The 18,660-nt window shown below is 38.6% G+C and overlaps 1 protein-coding gene across 3 annotated transcripts in view; it reads left to right on the top strand.

Annotated features, from left to right (window-relative positions):
- Positions 1–18,660, top strand: part of Golm2 (golgi membrane protein 2) — a 37,718-nt gene that overhangs the window by 7,792 nt on the left and 11,266 nt on the right. For 2 of the 3 annotated variants that reach the window (XM_090318455.1, XM_090318454.1), the window contains exons 2-8: positions 1,475–1,529; positions 3,560–3,662; positions 5,229–5,319; positions 7,113–7,257; positions 8,911–8,991; positions 12,416–12,514; positions 16,599–16,769. In XM_090318455.1, the coding sequence (XP_090174581.1) occupies positions 1,475–1,529; positions 3,560–3,662; positions 5,229–5,319; positions 7,113–7,257; positions 8,911–8,991; positions 12,416–12,514; positions 16,599–16,769 (745 nt within the window). Of the gene's footprint in view, positions 1–731; positions 788–1,474; positions 1,530–3,559; positions 3,663–5,228; positions 5,320–7,112; positions 7,258–8,910; positions 8,992–12,415; positions 12,515–16,598; positions 16,770–18,660 lie in introns of all 3 variants that reach the window. The other variant, XM_090318456.1, reaches the window with a different exon arrangement.

Genomic DNA, 18,660 nt, shown 5'->3' with positions numbered 1-18,660 from the left:
TTTTAATTAAAATTTTTTATTGTAATTAATAGAAGGGTTACATTATATTCGCCAGGTAGAAAGTGCATTCCTTAACCATCATTGTTACCCCTTCTCATGTTTTTTTCCCCCATTTCCCTCCCCCACCCTCCCCTTATTTTCCCCTTCCCTATCCTATTTCAAATAAACAGATAAATATATATACAATATATCAGATAAGGTAAGATACTGTAACAATATGAGATAACCAAGGGACAACAAAAGAGATGAGAAATAACAGTACATTAAGAACAATAGTCACACCTTATATGGCTCTTGTTTCTGTATCTTGAAGGTTCTTTCATTTAGCCTCATCCCATATGACCTTGTGTATTTAGGTTTTGCTCTATTGTAAAGCTCTGCTAGGAGAGTCCAAGGTTTATACTAATTATGACAAATGAGGGAAACCATTGAGCCTATGCTCCTTTGAGTCTTGCTTACTTAATATGATTTTTTCTAAGTCTTTCCATTTCCTTACAAATGGGGCGATGTCATTCTTTCTGATGGCCGCATTGAGGGGTTTTTTTAGTCTTGTTTTGGTACACTTTTTTTTTTTTCCCCTAGTGCCTGGGCTTGAACCCCAGGGCCTTGGCACTGTCCTTGAGCTTTTGTGTGTAAGACTAGTACTTGACTACTTTAGCCACAGGTCCATTTCTGGCTTTTTGGTATTTAATTAGAGATAAATGTCTCACGGACTGGACTTTCTTTCCTAGGCTGGCTTTGAACCACAATCCACATATCTCAGCCTCCTGAGTAGTAAGGATTACAGGTATGAGCCACTGGCACCCAGTTTTTGGTACACTTTTATGTTTATTGACCCCTAAAGGATAATGACCTTAGTCCTGAGTTCTGGGTAGGTTACATCACATAGAGGTAGCACCTTGAGAAACAGTAATTGCTTTTGATTTATTAGATACTTCAAATAATGAATTGCTTAATTTAGAGTTAATGAATGGTCTTTCTGGTAAGTTTTGAATAGATGTTCAACTCAAACGTAAAAATATTTGAAAAAATATTTGGAAGTTAATCCAAGTAAAAGGAATATTCTTATGCAAATTTAAAATAAGCACGGATAAATCAACATTCTTTTTTTTTTTAAGTTCAGGGAAGGGGCAGGTGCTAGGGCTCATGCCTGTAATTCCAGCTACCCAGGAGGCTGAGATCTGAGGGCCATGGTTTGAAGCTAGTTTGGGCAGCTTATCTTTAGTTAACCATAAGAAAACGAGAAGTAGTGTTATCGCTCAAAGTGGTAAAGTGCTAACCTTGGGCAAAAGAGCTCAGGAACAGTGCCTGAACCTCGAGTTCAAGCCGCATGACTGATTAAAAAAAATGTTGGGAGGTATAAATAGAGATTTTGTTTACAATTATTATCAAGTTCAAAGTGAACACAAACAGCAATATTTATGGAACTCTATATAACTATATTCTTTAGTAAAATGAAAACTTCTTTTTTCAGCTTAAACTACAGAACAACATATCTTATCAGATGGCAGACATTCATCATTTAAAGGGTAAGAAACTTCCTTATAAAGGTAGAAGCTAGGGTTGGGAGTTTGGCCTAGTGGTAGAGTGCTTGCCTAGCATACACGAAGACCCAGGTTCAATTCCTTGGTTACCATATACATAGAAAATGCCGGAAATGGTGCCTGAGTTCAAGCCAGGACTGGCCCTCCCCCCCTCACAAAAAAGGGAAAGAAAGGTAGAAGCTACTACATATGTGAAACCTTAAAACCTTCAAGAACTAAGGAACACTAAGATAGCTAAATGAAGCAATGCCATAACAAAGCTCCTCTAGCAGTTTATCCAGATTTGTCTTAAGATATGATAAAAATTTAATGCTTATTAACATGTAATAAATGCAACTTTAAATTGAGGTCTGTATCTTTAATTTTGTTGATGGAGAATATTCACACAATTAAATGTTATTTCGGAATCTTGAATGAAAATTGAACTGTAGTCTCTGAGGTTATTGCATTTTTAGAGAAAAAAAACAAAGTATAGTCCTTCTGCATAGTATTTAGTTGCTCAGGTAACTCACAGAGGGCTAAGGATACTTTGGATACCCTTGGGACAGAAAGAAACATGGAGGCAAATGTATCATAAATAAATATAAGATACTAAATTTTAAAATACTTGAAGCATTGGGTGGTAACTAAAGCTTTTGTGGAAAAAAAGGAAAGCATACCATCTGGTGGCCTTTTGGAGTTTCCTGTCTGAGGAATTCTCTCTCTGACTCTTTGCTTAAACAGAATTGGATTGTTTTTTTCTTTTTTGCTTTGTTTTGTTTTGTGGTTTTTTTTTTTTTTTTTTTTTTGTCAGTCCTGGGACTTGAACTCTGGGCATGGGCATTGTCCCTGAGCTCTTTAGCACAAGGCTACCATCTTACCCCCTTGAGCCACAGGACCACTTCTTGTTTTCTAGTGGTTAATTGGAGATAAGAGTCTCGTGGGCTTTAGTGCCCGGGCTGGCATTGAACAAGAATCCTCAGATTTCAGCCTCCTAAGTAGCTAGAATTACATGTGTGAGCCACTGTGCTGACTAGAACTGGTTATTTTTAAAACCTTCCCAGGGCCAGAGTGTGGCCTAGTGATAAGAGTGCTCACCTGGCATGCACAGAGTGCTAGGTTCAATTCTTCAGTACCACATCATACACACACACACACACAAGAGCTGGAACTGGTGCTGTGGCTCAAGTTATGGAGCACTAGCCTTGAGAGAGCACAGGACAGTACCCAGACCCTGAGTTCAAGCCCCAGGAACTGCCAAAATAACTAAAACCTTCCCTGTGAGTTACTGGCTTACATCTGTAATCCTAGCTACTCAGGAGGCTGAGATCTGAGGATCACAAATTGAAGCCAGCAAATAAATCCATGAGACTCTCGTTTCCATTAAGCAGAAAGAAGCTGTGAGTGAAGGTGTTGCTCAAGTGGTAAAGTCCTATCCTTGAGTGAAAACGCTAAGCAAGAGTGTAAGGCCCTGAATTCAAGCCTACTACTGACCTCAAAACAACTACAAAAACCCCCAGGAACCTGGAGGAGTGATACATTCCTGTAAGCACAGCACTGTAGTGGCTGAGACAAGAGAATCTGAGTTTGAGGCCAGCCCATGTTATACTGCAGAAGATGACAGCAAATACAAAAGACAACTTGTTTTCTGTACTCACAGTGAATTTATCTTAAAGGTTTTATACTTTCTACTTCTATTAAAGTAGTTGGATTTAGAGAGAGAGAGAGGGAAAAGTGTGGACTTTTTTTTGACTGTCCACACAGCTTAGTGTTTGCTTACGTATTATATAAAAAAAAAGTTCAATTTTAAAGGTATTTCTGGTTGATGTAAAACAATTGAGGCCATACTGTTTTTATAGTAAGTCTTACTATCCATAGATGGGTTGTAAAAGATAATTAAATGTGTTATTATGTAATTTAACTCCCTAAGGGCATGTATAAAGAAATTTGAGAAGTATGTAGTTACACACTTATAAGAACAGCCACAGCTTCCCAGTAGTAAACTTGATGCCTTTTGCTTCTACCTGTGTGGACAGAGCAACTTGCTGAGCTGCGGCAAGAGTTTCTTCGACAAGAAGATCAGCTTCAGGACTTTAGGAAGAACAATACTTACCTTGTGAAGAGGTTAGAATATGAAAGGTAAGATGCTCCTTGTAACTAATGTTTAGGAATCTAAAATATTGGGTCCACCTTTAGGCTTCATTCACTTTTCCTGTCCAGCTTAGTTTTTCTTTCCTTCTTTTCTCAGGTCTTATAAATTCATATTATTTTGTTATCAGTGGCTTTTGAGAATATTTTGATATGTTAACCACTACAAAAAGTTCTCTTACAAGACATGCTAAATTTGACTTTGTTTTTAGATACATCATGAAACAAAAATCTTCCAAATTAGACAAAGACTTGACAGGAAATTCTGTGATTCTTTGTGAGGGACCTGTGGCAGATGAGGTGCGCATTGGAGGCCACTGAGGCCCTTTGAGTGCTGGCTGCATCTTCTGTGCGCTTGAGCCTCCCTGCTGTCGCTTGTCCACTCAGGGAAGGTGTTGAGAGTATCCGAGGAACCTTTCTAGCAACCACTCTTTAAAAAAAAAAAATTGGGGCCAGGAGTTTGGCCTAGTGGTTGAAGTGCTTGCTTAGCATGCATGAAGACCCGGGTTCGATTCCTCGGTACCACATACATAGAAAAAAGCCGGAAGTGGTGCTGAGGCTCAAGTGGTAGAGCTCTAGCCTTGAGAAAGTCCAAGGACAGTGCTCAGGCCCTGAGCTCAAGCCCAGGACTGGCAAAAAAAAAAAAAATTAAGTTTATGTCAGTTTTATGAAAAAAGGCATCTTTTAAATCTTTACACCAAACATTAGAAAGATTTGCCATGAGCTGGGCATGGTGGCTCATGCCTGTAATCTTAGCTACTTAGTAGGCTGAGATCTGAGGATCGTGCTTCAAAGCCAGCCTGGGCACTAAAGTCCGTAAGACTCTTATTTCCAGCTAACTTGTAGAAAATGGGAAGTGGCGCTGTGTCTCTAGAGTAAGTTGGTAGCCTTGAGCTGAAGAGCTCAGGGACAGTGCCCAGGCCCAGAGTTCAAGTCCTATGACCACAAAACAAAAAAGATTTGCCATGTTTTAAAACTGTTTATCCTTTTGGGAGTTACTGCCAAAGGCTATCAGAATGCACTTACTTATATATGTGTATATTGTCCTAACAAAACATTCTGTTGTATACCTGTAGTAGTAAACATTTAGCATGTATAATATTCCAGCATATTAATGTATTAATGTTATCTCTACTAGTTCTGTAATTGGAACTGGACCATTGTAGTTTATCTTTTCTTACTACTAAGACTCACAACTTTAAACTTTTTATATAGTAAGATTTTCTGTCTTATTTTGCTTAGTGTATATTCTCAAATATAGACTTCCTAAGAAGGAATATTTTATCTGTTTGATTGCTCTTCTCTTATAGTATAGACACAGTTTATAAAATAATTGAGTAAGAATTGTCCTCATCTTTCCAATTTCCACTTTATAAGTATGCCTTGCCCCCATAAACTTTAAAATGTTTAAAAGTTCTATAGAACGCTGAATTGGTTGGCTTTTTGTCATTTCTGCTACTGTCCTCTGAGTGCTTTAATGTTTCGAATGCAAGTGTAAACAACATTGAGAAGTCACTCTAGTGTAGTATTATCTAAAAGAATGATTATGTAACTTAGTTTTCAGTGTGGACAGCAGATCAAGGAATTAAGAGCACAGCACGAAGAAAATATTAAAAAATTAGCCGACCAGTTTTTGCAGGAACAGAAGGTAAGCTTTAAAAATATAATTACATTGAAATAAGTTTTTGTTATAAATCACGTAATTTAGAAATTGAAGTGGTACTTTTGCCATAAAGAAAACATCAAATGCTTTTTCTTCAAATTTTGTTGTTGGTACTGGGGCTTGAATGTAGTCTTGGTTCTGTCACTGAGCTTTTTGCTCAAGACTAGCACCCGTCACTTGAGTCATAGCTGTACTTGATATTTTTTTCAGTGCTTCGTTGAAGATAAGAGTCTCATGTATGTCCCTGCCCCTGCTGACTTTGAACAACATCCCTGAAATCTCAGCCTTTCTGAGTTGCTAGGATGGTGGGCATATTAATGGTAGTGCCATATTATTTTTTTTGGATTCATGACCAAATCTATTTGATTGGAAGTCAAATGTACTTATTATACTAAAAAAGTATAATCCTTATTAATAGCGCCTGGCTTTCCCTTAGCTTTTTTGCTTAAGGCTGGTGCTCTACTGCTAGAGCCATACCTCCTCTCTCTTGATGAAGATCTCAAGGATAGTTCCACGGGTTTTGAACCTCCCCCTTCAGATCTCAGCCTACGTAGCTAGGATTACAGATGTGAGCCTCCAGCACTCTGCTATTTCATGTAGATTTTTATTACCTTTATTATTTTTAATCGTTACGATTTTCATTATTATTAATAATTACATTGCATAATGCTTTAACATAGAATAAGTATTTGTTTATGCTTGAATTCTCTAGATGATCCTAGGATATGTGACATCTAAAATATGCTTCCTTCACTCTCTTGCTTTTCTAAATTTCCTCCTGAGTCAACCAAAAAAAAAATAGTCCACCAATAGTATTAATTTGGGCCTAAGCATGTACTTACATTTCTAAGACAGTATAGCCAGGAACAGATTATAGGGAGCATTGGCTTGAATACTTCCCTGCCTTTATTGATATGCTTAGGTGTCCAGTACTCTAAGGAAGGAGTTTGTATGTTTTTCATGTTTGTTGCCTTCTTAGGGACAAGTCTGACAGTCTCAGTAGCCATCTGTCATACTTGAAAAGCCACCCATGTGCCAGCTTCTTCCTGTTCTGCCATCCTGATTTATGCTAGTGTACATCTACAGAGAATCACCCTGCCCGTAAGACCCAGAACAATGTGTGACACCACAGTAGTCAACACTGTTCAGCAGTGTTGGCTGGTGTTCTTCCAGAATCATTTCCTGAGTGTTCCAGAGAGAAGTTTTTCTGCTCAACATTTTAGGCCATTTATCATAATCAACATAATAAAAATTTTACTAAGGGATTTTTTTTCCCCCTTACCAGTCCTGGGCTTGAGCTAAGGGCCTGAGCACTGTCCTTGGGGTTTTTCAAGCTAGAGCTCTACCACTAGAACCTCAGCACCACTTCTGGCTTTTTTCTATATATGTGGTAGCGAGGAATCGAACCCAGGTCTTCGTGCATGCTAGGCAAGCACTCTTACTACTAGGCTAAACTCCTGGCCCCAATCAAAAACTTTAAAAAATGTTTAATTCCTTTATTTCATACCAGCTGTTAAAACTGAATAGAAAGGGGTTAGAAGTCTGGCTGTGTTAATAGAGTACTAGCCAATGAGTGAAAGCATCAGGTCCTGGTCTTGGACCTGAAAATACCCCCCTAAACTGAACCGAAAATAACACTGTGTTCCATATCCCTTAAGAGTTAAAAAATTTGGATCCATGCTAGACTAGTTCAATTGTTTTAGAACATTAATAACTATTTATTTTTTAAAAATTTGAACTGAAAAATATTTATTGTTAACAAATCTATTATCTAACAGCAAGAGGCCCAAAAGGTTCAAATAAATGATGGAAAAGATTTGGATATAAATGATCATGTCGTACCTAACAATATTCCAAAAGGAGCTGAGAATGCTGCAGATAAGAATGAAGAGCCCTCAAGCAATCATATTCCACATGGCAAAGGTATTATTACTGTTACTATTTTGCTTCATGTTAATAGGATATTGACCTATTTTCCACTTTTATTATTCTAGTTACCAGGATTTGAACTCAAGGCTTCAAGTGAATGCTGCCTGTTCACTGTTTTGCTTAGCTGTCACTCTGCCACTTGAGCCACATCTCCAGTCTGGCATTTTTCTGGTTAATTTGACATGGAGTCTTGCTGATATTTCTGCCTGGGCTGGTTTTGAACTATGATCCATCCTCTGGGTCTCAGCTTCCTGAGTAGCTAGGATTATTTCCACTGGTATCCAACATTTCCCTTCTCCCTCTGCCACACACTTTTTTTTTCCCCCCTTGTTTTGTTTTTTGCCAGTCCTGCAGACTGAACTCAGGGCCTGAGCCACTGTCCTTGGACTTTCCTCAAGGCTAGAGCTCTACCACTTGAGCCACAGGACAATTCCGGCTTTTCTATGTATGTGGTACCAAGGAATCGAATCCTGGTCTTCATGCATACTAGGCAAACACTCTGCCACTAGGTCAAACTCTGGTCCCCATTTTTTTTTTCCCTGGATAATGCTTGGGTGCTAGGGGACCCAAGGCAAGTGCTCTACCACTGGGCCACATCACCAGCTTTTTCATTTTTCATTTTCATTTATTCACTTGAAGTGAGCATTTTCAGTCATAAAGACAATTAGTTGATAGGGAAATTAGTTGATTTGGAAAGCATGACATGTACCATATGATCTCAGTTACTTAAAATGGATCACTCACTGTGTGTACACAGAGGATCTAGGACATGCCCAACTTAGGGCTGAGCTTGAGTTTGTTCTTTGCTTGTGTGTTTGTTTCCTGTAATATATATGTTAACTTAAAAAAAAAAATTTACAAGTCTAGGGGCCGGGATGCACAAAGACCCGGATTTGATTCCTCACTACCACATACATAGAATAAAAGCCGGAAGTGGTGTTGTGGAAGTGGTAGAAGCCAGAAATGGTAAAGCTCTAGCCTTGAGAAAGCCCAAGGACAGTGCTCAGGCCCTGAGTTCAAGCCTGGGACTGGCAAAGAAAACCCCCAAAAAACATATAGATAGATAGATAGGTAATTTACAAGTCTTAAAAGAAAAGAGAAGAAAAGGAAAGAAGGAAGGAAGGAAAGAAGGAAGGAGGGAAGGCAGGCAGGCAGGCAAAGAAAAGGAAGGAAAATTATTTGATTTTTGAATTCAGGTAGTATAAGGTGTCTGTGTTGTTTAAAATTTGAAGCCTTTGGCAGAAAAGAAAAAAATTAGTTTATTTCTTAGTTATAGTTATGTCTACAACAAAATTAAACATTTTCAGTGGCTGTAGTGTATTGTTTTAGAAACTTAAATTTCATTTGAAACAGTGTTAATTTTTTTTTTTTTTAATGCTAGTAGTGGGGCTTGAACTCAAGGCCTGAGCATTTGCGCTTAGCTCTATTTCTCTTATTGCAGTGCTCTACCATTTGAGCCACAGCTCCCCTTTTGGCTTTTTTGCTAATTAGTTGGCCATAAAAAGTCTCTCAGAATTTTCTGCCTGAGGTGGCTTCGAACCATGATCTTCAGCCTCCTGGGTAGTTTAGGATTATAGGCATGACTGGCTCATTTTCAATTTCCATAAGAAAAAGATACAGGATTACATCTTTTTGTTACTTGAGCAGAACAAATCAAACGAATTGGTGATGCAGGGATGCCTGGAATAGAAGAGAATGATGTAGCAAAAGTTGATGAGCCTCCTGCTGGTAAGTAAAAATTATTACAGAACTTAACTGCAGTAATTATATTATTTTTCACATGGCACCATTTTCTGTTATTCCCTTTTTTTTCCTCCTTTTTAAAAAAAATTGAAATAGAGTGTGTGTAGCCCAATGGTCTCCTTGACTTTCCTTGTAGCCCAGGCTTGAACTTGATATCCTACCTGTCTGAGCATATATATATATATACATATATATGTATACATATATATGTATACATATATATGTGTGTGTGTGTGTGTATATATATATATATATATATATATATATATATGACCATATGGCCAGTTGTGGGTTTGAACTCAGGGCCTGGGCACTGGCACTGTCCTTGGGTTTTCTCAGTGCTAGTGCTCTACCACTTGAGCCACAGAACCACTTCTGGCTTTTTTTTTGGCAGCTCATGGGACTTTAACTCTGGGCACTATCCCTGATCTCTTCAGCTTAAGACTAGGACTATATACTTGACCCACAATGCCACTTTCACTTCTGGCTTTTTCTGTGTATGTGGTACAGAGGAATCAAACCCAGAGCTTTGTACATGCTAGGCAAGCACTCTACCACTAGGTCAAACTCTTGGCTCTGAGCTTTCCATATTCTACCACTCCCAGGTCTATTCTTTTTTTGGAGCTTTCCATATTCTACCACTCCCAGGTCTATTCTTTTTTTGGATAAAATGTAAAAAGCTGAAGATAACCTGGATGATTGAAATTTCTCATTAGTTACTTGCTAATTGGATAATTTTTTTTCCGTATCCAATATTCTAAGATTATTGTGCTGTTGGTGTGCTTTAATGTGGCATAGAGATTTCTTATGGGAGTTAATTAAGTTTTAAGATTTGGTTTGGCTGCAAACTGAATTGTCCCCCATTTTTGAACGTTTTATTCAGTGTTTTTCTTTTCCTTTTTTCTTTTGTTTTATTGGTCATGGAGCTTGAACTCTGGGCCTGGGAGCTGTCCTTGAGCTTTTGAGCTCAAGGCTATCCACTCTACCATTTGAGCTACAGTTCTTCTGAGTTTGTTTTTTTTTTGCCGGTCCTAGGGAATGAACTCAGGACCTGAGCACTGCCCTTGGGCTTTCCTCAGGTTAGTGCTCTACTACTTGAGCCACAGCACCAGTTCTGGCTTTTCTATATATGTGGTACCCACGAATTGAACCCTGGTCTTCATGCATGCTAGGCAAGCACTCTACCACTAGGCCAAACTCCTAGCCCATGAGTTTTTTTCTTTTACAGTTAATTTTGCTCCATTATATCTCTTTCTTCATTAATGTGTCAGATTCTTATTCATGTCACTTAAAGTCATAGTCTTGCTTGATAGTATCTTAATCTTTCATGCTTTTTTTTCATTATATTTCTTAGCTGATGTAGGTAACTTTCCCTGCCAACTTAACATTAAAAAAAATCAGAACTGATAGTATTCGCTTCTTCTTGATTGTTTTTATTCCTCCTTGGTTTCAAGAATTACTATGAGGAGGTGGTGCTGTGGCTCAAGGGGTAGGGTGGTACCCTTGATCTGAAGAAGTCAGGAACAGTGCCCAGGCCCAGAGTTCAAGCCCCATGACCGACCAAAAAAAAAAAGTTACTGTGGGATTATAGCTAATTAGACATGTCTGAAATTGGTGTCAGAGATTCAGATCTGAAATGTTAATCATTTCATTTGTTTAGGTTGGTTCTCTTCTCCAATTCTTTCCTGTCTATATTCCTGTGTGGTACCAGCATTACCTATGATCTTGTCAGAGATGCAGATTAGGTTCCACTTGAAACTTAATAACTTGGAAATGAATGAGCGCCAGAGGGCAAAAGACTGTGGGTTTTGTTTTTGTTTTGCAATGTTACTATGTAGCCAGTTATCATTATGAAGTAACATCTCATTTTAACTAAAACTTCCCTTGGTGTTTATTATTGTTTATTGGCAATTTGATTGCTGTCTTTACAAAGTCAGTAAGCATTTTTGTCTTTTTTTTTTTCTTTTTGTCAGTCATGGGACTTGAACTCTGGGCCTGGGCATTGTCTCTGAGCTCTTCAGCTCCAGGCTACTGTCATACCTCTTGAGCCACAGTACCATTTCAGATTTTCTGGTGGTTAATTAGAGATAAGAGTCTCACAGACTTTAGTGCTTGGGCTGGCTTTGAACTGTGATCCTCAGATTTCAGCTTCCTGAATACCTAGGATTACAACTGTACCCAGCATTTTTGTCATTTTTTTCAGTAGGGTTATTGATATTTTTATGTGTTTCTTTTTTTCTTTCTCAGGGCTTGGGCACTGCCTCTGAGCTTTTTGCTCAAGGCTAGTACTCTACCACTTTGAGCCTTAGCCCCACTCCTGGTTTTCTGGGGATTAATTGAAAATAAGAAAACAAGAGTCATGGACTTTCTTGCCCCATGCTGGCTTCGAACTGTGATATTCAGATCTCAGCTACCTGAGTAGCTAGGATTACAGGTATTAGCTGCCAGTACCTGATAATAATATGTCTCTTTATAAATTTTAGGAGTTTGTTAATATGTAGTATAAATAGCTTCTCTATACCATGGATATATACGAAAAATAATCTTTTTTGGGGGGAAAGCGGGGTGCACTGTCTCTGAGCTCTTTGTTCAAGTCTAGTGTTCTACTACTCTGAACCACAGCTTCACTTCTGGTTTTCTGGGCATGATTAGAGGTAAGAAGATAAGAATCTCAGGTACTTCCTGCCACAGCTGGTTTTGAAACCTCTATCCTCATATCTCAGCCTCCTGAGTAGCACCCAGCTTTTTACTTTTAATTTTTTCCAGGTGGTTTCATGTTTTTGCCTAGGCTGTCCTCACACAGGATTCTTCCACCTCCTGAGTAGCTTAATTATAAAAATGTGTTAACATGCCAAACCTTTATAATACTATCTGTATGAAAGGTCTTATTGTTGATAATCATTGTGTGAAGCAATTTATTAATTTGTCAGGTCCTCCTTGAGTTCCTACTACATTCCAGGCACTGTTCTAGGTGTTGAATGTATGTAGTCAGCAAGACAGAGTTCATACTGTCAAGGAGTTTATATTATGGCCAGATTTATTTATTATAATTATAAGCGAGTGCCTGTAATCCTGGGCTCTCAGGAAGCTGAAATCTGAGGATTGGGGTTCAAAGCAAGTCTGGGCAGAAAAGTCTTACCTTTAATTAACCAGCTAAAAGCTAGAAATGGAGGTGTGGTGCAAGTGGTACACTACCAGCCTTCAGTGAAAAAGCCACGTGAGTGTGAGATGAAGTTCCAGTAGCAACACACACACACATAGTAATTACATGTTAGTCAATATACCAACAAGAAGGATTACAAAATTAGACTAAGCACCATAGCATTAGTATATTATAAAAAGGTTCATGGTATTTGGGTTTTAGAAATCATATCTATGGGAATAATACATGTATATTTTCTTCTTTTAGCTTTAAAGAAGCCCCCTGTTTTAGTTTCTCCACATGAAAGCCACCAAGCAATCTCTCAGCTTCCAACTGGACAACCTCTCCCCCCAAATATGGTTCCAGGTATGAAGCTTTACTCTTAACCTTCCTTTTTTGGGGGGGGACACTCCTGGGGCATGAACTCAGGGCCTAGGCACTGTCCTTGGACAATTTTTGCTCCAGGCTAGTACTCTGCCACTTGAGCTACAGTGTGCCGCTTCTGGCTTTTTCTGTGTTTGTGGTACCGAGGACTCAAACACAGGGCTTTGTGTGTGGTAGGCAATAGTGAATTAGCATCCATTCTTCAAATTACTATTATGTTCGTTTAAGTGGCTGATAAAAGTCAGGAAAAGAAATGGTTATCTAAAATTGTAGTCTGGAACCAGGCACTAGTGGCACACACCTGTAATCCTAGCTACTTAAGAGGCTGAGATTTAAGGATTGCAGTTCAAAGCCAGCCCAATCAGGAAAGTTCATGAAACTCTTAAGTCTAGTTAACTACCAGAAAACCAGAAGTGGAGCTGTGGCTCAAAGGATAAAGTGCTAGTTTTCAGCCAGAAACCTCAGGAACAGCACCCAGGCCCTGAGTTCAAGTCCCATGACTGACAAAAAAAAAAAAGAAAGAAAGAAAATCGCACTCTGAGCAATGCTAGAGATATCAAAACATCTCAGTGTTCAAATTATACAAAGGAACAAAAACATAGTAGCTGAAACTGGTATAGCCAAGTAAGTTTTAGAATAGACAGAAATAAACACACACATCTGCAGTCATTTAGGTTTTGGCAAAGGAGCCAAAAAACATGCATTTGGAGAAAAGACAACCTCTTTAATAAATGGTGTCAGAAAAACTAGATATGTACATGTAAAGACTGAAGCTAGCCTTCTGCCTCAAAATATATTCAAAGATATCTATCTGTGTGTCTGTTTATGTCTATCTGACTTGAAACTTTGAAACTACTACAGGAAAACTATTAGCATAGGCAACAACTTTCTGAGTAGAAGTCCAGTTGCCAGGAAAAAGAACAAAAATTGAAGAAGGAGATTATGTGAAATTTTATAATTTTATAATTTCTGAACATCAAGGGCAACAATTACTAGAGTAAGAAGAGAATATATGACGGAGGTGAAAAGGGAGAAGTAAGAGAAAAAAAGAGGGGAACTATTTTGGAGGGAGAACAAGTAGGGAGAAAGAAGGGGAATGTGAGAATGATTGAAGTATATCCACACTCCCCATCCAACACACACACACACACACACACACACACACACACACACACACAGGGAAAATAGTGCAATGAAATCCTTTTTTTTTTTGGTGGGTCATGGGCCCGGGGCGCTGTCCCTGAGCTCTTCAGCTCAAGGCTACCACCCTACTCTTGAGCCAAGCCCCTCTTCCCATTTTCTAGTGGTTAATTGGAGATAAGAGTCTGTACCCGGGCTGGCTTTGAACTTTGATCTTCAGATCTCAGCCTTCTGAGTAGCTAGGATTGAAGGTGTCAACCACTGCATAAAATCTTAATACTGATTAAAAGTTGAGGAAAGCAGGAAGAGGGCTAAGAAAATGTAACAGGTAGTGATCAAAACACTCTCTCTCTCTCTCTTTCTCTTTCTCTCTCTCTTCTCTACGTATCTATCTGAATATGGAAATATCACAGTGAACTCCTTTGCCCAATTAATTCATACCAGTTAATATATTTTTTTAAGCCTGTACTTGGTTTAATGAAGTATTTGCCTTTTTCTTGTAGTACAAGTATTTATTTTACCATCTAAAACTATATTGCTTACAGGCATCTGATACTTGACAAAGGAGCCAAAGACATACAGTGGAAAAAACATTGCCTCTTCAATAATTGGTGTTGGGAAAACTGGGCAGCCATATGCAGAAAACTAAAAGTGGATTCCTGCATTTTACTATGCACTAATATCAAATTAAAGTGGATCAAAGATCTCAATGTCAGACCTGAAACTCTGCAACTACTGCCCGAAAGAGTGGGGGAACCATTAGAACTTAGAAGTAGGAACAGTTACTTTTCTTTTATTTGGTGCATCATGGGGCTTGAACTTGGCCTAGGCACTGTCCCTGAGCTCTTGAGCTCAAGGCTACCACCCTATCCTTGAGCCAAGCCCCATTTCTAGAAGTTAAGAGTAGCTAGGATTACAAGTGTGAGCCACTATGCCCACTAGAACAACTACTTCTTCATACATAGATCCTAGGGGCGCTTTATATATGGTCTATTCACCTGCATATCTTTTGTGGAGGGCACAGAATCTGAGAAAAAGTACAGCAGTGGAGTGTATTGGACATTGATGAAGGGAACCACACAACTTGGGTAGTGGTGGAAGAAAGAGAAAGGGAGAGAATGAGGGAACAGATGACACTATGAAAGGAATGTACTCATTACCTAACAAATGTAACTGTAATCCCCCTGTATATCATCTCTGTAATAACAATAAACTATCCAGAACAAAACAAAACAAAAAACTATTGCATTAGCCAGGCTCCAGTGGCTCATGCCTGTAATACTAGCTCCTCAGAAGGCTGAGATCTGAGGCTTACAATTCAAAGCCATGCTGGGCAGGAAAGTCTCTGGGACTCTAATCTCCAATTAACCCAAGAGAAAACCCAAAGTGGAGTTGTGGCTCAAAGTGGTAGAGTGCTATACTGTGCACAGAAGCTCAGGAACAGATTTTGGGAGTGTGGCTTAGTGGTACAGTGCTTGCCTAGCCTGCATGAAACACATTTGATTTCTTGGTACCAGTATCACATACCCAGAAAAAAACCAAAAGTGGTGCTGTGGCTCAAGTGGTAGAGCTCTATAGCCTTGAGAAAGCTCAAGGACAATGCCCAGGCAAGGAAACAAACCCCAAAACTATATTGCCTTTGGTTTCTATCAGGCTATATAGATTACTCTTTTCAAAATGTGGTCATAGGTATAGTACAGAGACCTTCAGATATTACCATGTATTAAGCAATCATTTCTTTGCACTTTGAACATGTTTGCTTTGTACTACTTACATGATTTTACACAAATGTTCCAAAATAAGAGTTATGATTGAAATAAGCTAATCTAGGGAGATAATGGGAAAGAAAGTTGTAGAAATTAGTAGCATGGAGGTTTCTAATTCCAAAATTAATAAGAATAGGGTCAGTGGACGAGGTGTATTGTTCAGTTGTAGAGTGCTTTCCTAGTTTGGGTTTGATTGCCAGCACCAGGGGGGAAAAAAAAGATTTTTAAAAGGAAAGGGAATGAGGGAGCTTGAGAGTAAAAGGTTCTATAACAGAGATATTGTTAAGAAAGAATCAAAGAGCTAACAGTTGTGAATTACTATATATAGAGATGAAGATGATTTAGATGTTAGAAATTTTAATAGATTGGATTTTTGAAATTTCTTATAGCACTGCTGTATTGAGTTTGGAGGGAGGGAAAGAAACAGGTATCATTGAAATGATCTTTGTATTTCTATTGTGTATCTGTTCAGTGGATAGGTGTATACTCAGTAGTGAAGATACTCACTCACCTGGCAATGATTAGTAAGCTTACTATGGCTAAAATCACCTTGTTTACAAGATTTGATAAAAGAAATTAGAGTAGAGCATTAAAAAGAAAAATTGCAGGACTATCTAATCCCAAACAACAGTTATTTCTTTTTTCTTTTTTTCTTTTTTTTTTTTTTGGCCAGTCCCAGGCTTGAGCTCAGGGCCTAAGCACTGTCCTTGGACTTTCTCAAGGCTAGAGCCCTACCACTTGTGCTTCAGCACCACTTCTGGCTTTTTTCCATGTATGTGGTACCGAGGAATTGAACCTGGGTCTTCATGCATGCTAGGCAAGCACTTTAACCACTAGGCCAAACTCCCAGCCCTGTTGTTTATTGTAGGACTTGAACTCTGGGCCTTGGCATTGCCCCTCAGCTATTCAGCTCAACGCCACCACCCTACCCCTTGAGCTACAGTGCTACTTCTGGTTTTTTGGTGATTAATTGGAGATAAGGGTCTCATGACTTTGAACCTCAATCATCAGATCTCAGCCTCCTGAGTAGCTAGGATTACAGGTGTGAGCCATGGTGCAGCAATAGTTATTTTGTATTGTTTTTCTAATGCAGGGTTTGTGAGGCCAGTGTCTTCTGTAAAGAAATTTCAGTCTTCTAATTAGCTATTCCTTTGCTGTAGATTCACATGTAAACCACAATGGAAACCCTGGCACATCAAAACAGAGCCCTTCCAATCCTCTTCAGCGTCTGCTTCCAGGCACAAACATGGAGAATGGACCTAGAATTCAACCTGATGTACTAAAGCAGGCAACCAAGGGCAGAGTCAGTGATTTCCACAAACTGAAGCAAAGTAAGAATCAAAGTGATGAACATTAAGCTAAATATGTTCTTTTATTTTATTTTATATCTTTATGAAAAGGGGATGAGGGAGGTTACAGTTATATAAGTAAGGTAATGAGTACATTTGTTATATTATTTTAAATGTTTTATTTACAAGGCTCAGGTAAACACTGCACTTACATGAATGTGTAATGAATTTATATGCATAGAAAAAGAAAATATTGTGTAAAAATTGTAAAGAAAAACATGTTTTAAATAGAAAATTTTAAATAGAATTTTTAAAGAAAATTGTAAAAATCTTCTCCCTAGTGTTAATAAATTTGAGGTGAGTTGATCTTTTTTTAAATTCATTCACTTTTTATGAGTTTAAACTTCCTTGAAAAAATGAGGAAACATATACTAGGCTAATGAATGAAAACTGATTCAAAGAGAATGAAAAATGGGGAATTTCTCTAAAGGAAGCACACACAGGAGAAGGCTGCCACCTGTGAAGCAGGTGCTACTTTCTTTCTTTCAGTTACAATTGTTTGTTTAAAGTGTAAAGAAGAAAAGAATGGAGTCTGGGAGTTTGGCCTAGTGGTAGAATGCTTGCTTAGCATGCACCAAGCTGTTGGTTTGATTCCTCGGTACCATGTACATGGAAAAAGTGGAAGTGGTGCTGTGGCTCAAGTGGCAGGACGATAGCCTTGAGCAAAAAGTGTCCAAGGACAGTGCCCAGGCCTCTGAGTTCAAGTTCCAGGACTGGCAAAAAAAAAAAAAAGAAAAGAAAAAAAGAATGATTAAACATATTGGTTCTGTGTTATTTCAGAGCTATTAACCTTGATAAATAGACAATTCCTATTAGTTTTCATTAACTCTTTAGTTGGTAGTGGCTCAGAAAGTGTAAGAGAAATTCCAGTAATAGATTTGGGTCAGGAGCCAGGTGCTGGTAGCTCACACCTGTCATCCTAGCTACTCAAGAGACTTGAGATCTGAGGACTGTGGTTCAGAGCCAGCCCATGCAAGAAAGTCTCAGAGACATTTTTTTTTCCTCAGTCATGCAGCTTGCTGTCACTGAGCTTTTCAGCTCAAGGTTACTGCCCTACCCTTGAGCCTGGGCATTATCCCTGAGTTTTCAGCTCAAGGCTACTGCCCTACCTTTGAGCCAAGCTCCACTTCCCATTTTCTAAAGGTTAATTGGAGATCAGAGTCTCAGGTGCCTGGGCTGGCTTTGAACCTTGATCCTCAGATCTTAGTCTCCTGAGTAGCTCGGATTACAGGTGTGAGCTACTGTGCCATGCCTGGCTAAGTCTGTGAGACTCTGATTTCCAATAAACTACTCAGAAAAATCTGGAAGTAGTGCTGTGGCTCAAGTGGAAGAATGCTAGTCTTGAGCAAAAGTACTCTGAGGCTCAGAGTACAAGCCCCAGGTCTGGCAAAAAGAAAGAAAAAAAAAATTGGGATCAAGAGAATGTCTCAGGTCATCTCCCTTAAACTTTTTCTTTTCTTCTTTGTGTGGCTTCACCTGACCTCCAAACAGATAGATTAGTTTGTCTCTAGTTTTTATTATTAATTTCTGTATACAAATAACTTATACAAAGGTTGCTGATAGGTTGAGAACTGGACAAAGTTAGTATCTGAATCTATTCAGTTATATTTTGAATGGTTATTCACATTTCTACAGTCATGTGCATATACAATAGTTTAGATATGTGTCACTGATTCTCCTTCCTTGATATTTTAAAGGATATTTGTGTATCTTTATTAAAATATTACATGAAAAAATGTTATATTTGCAAGAATGTAGTCCTTGTTTTAAATGTAGTACCAATTATTTATTGTGGTACTGGGGTTTGGACCTAGAACTTCACATTTAGCTAAGCAGGTGCTTTATTAAGTCAGACCTTTTTGCTTTGTTTATT

Source organism: Megascapheus bottae, chromosome 25 (genome assembly GCF_031878675.1).
Source record: "Megascapheus bottae isolate mThoBot1 chromosome 25, mThoBot2.hap1, whole genome shotgun sequence".
Taxonomy (NCBI): domain Eukaryota; kingdom Metazoa; phylum Chordata; class Mammalia; order Rodentia; family Geomyidae; genus Megascapheus; species Megascapheus bottae.
This window is presented reverse-complemented; position numbering and strand designations above follow the sequence as displayed.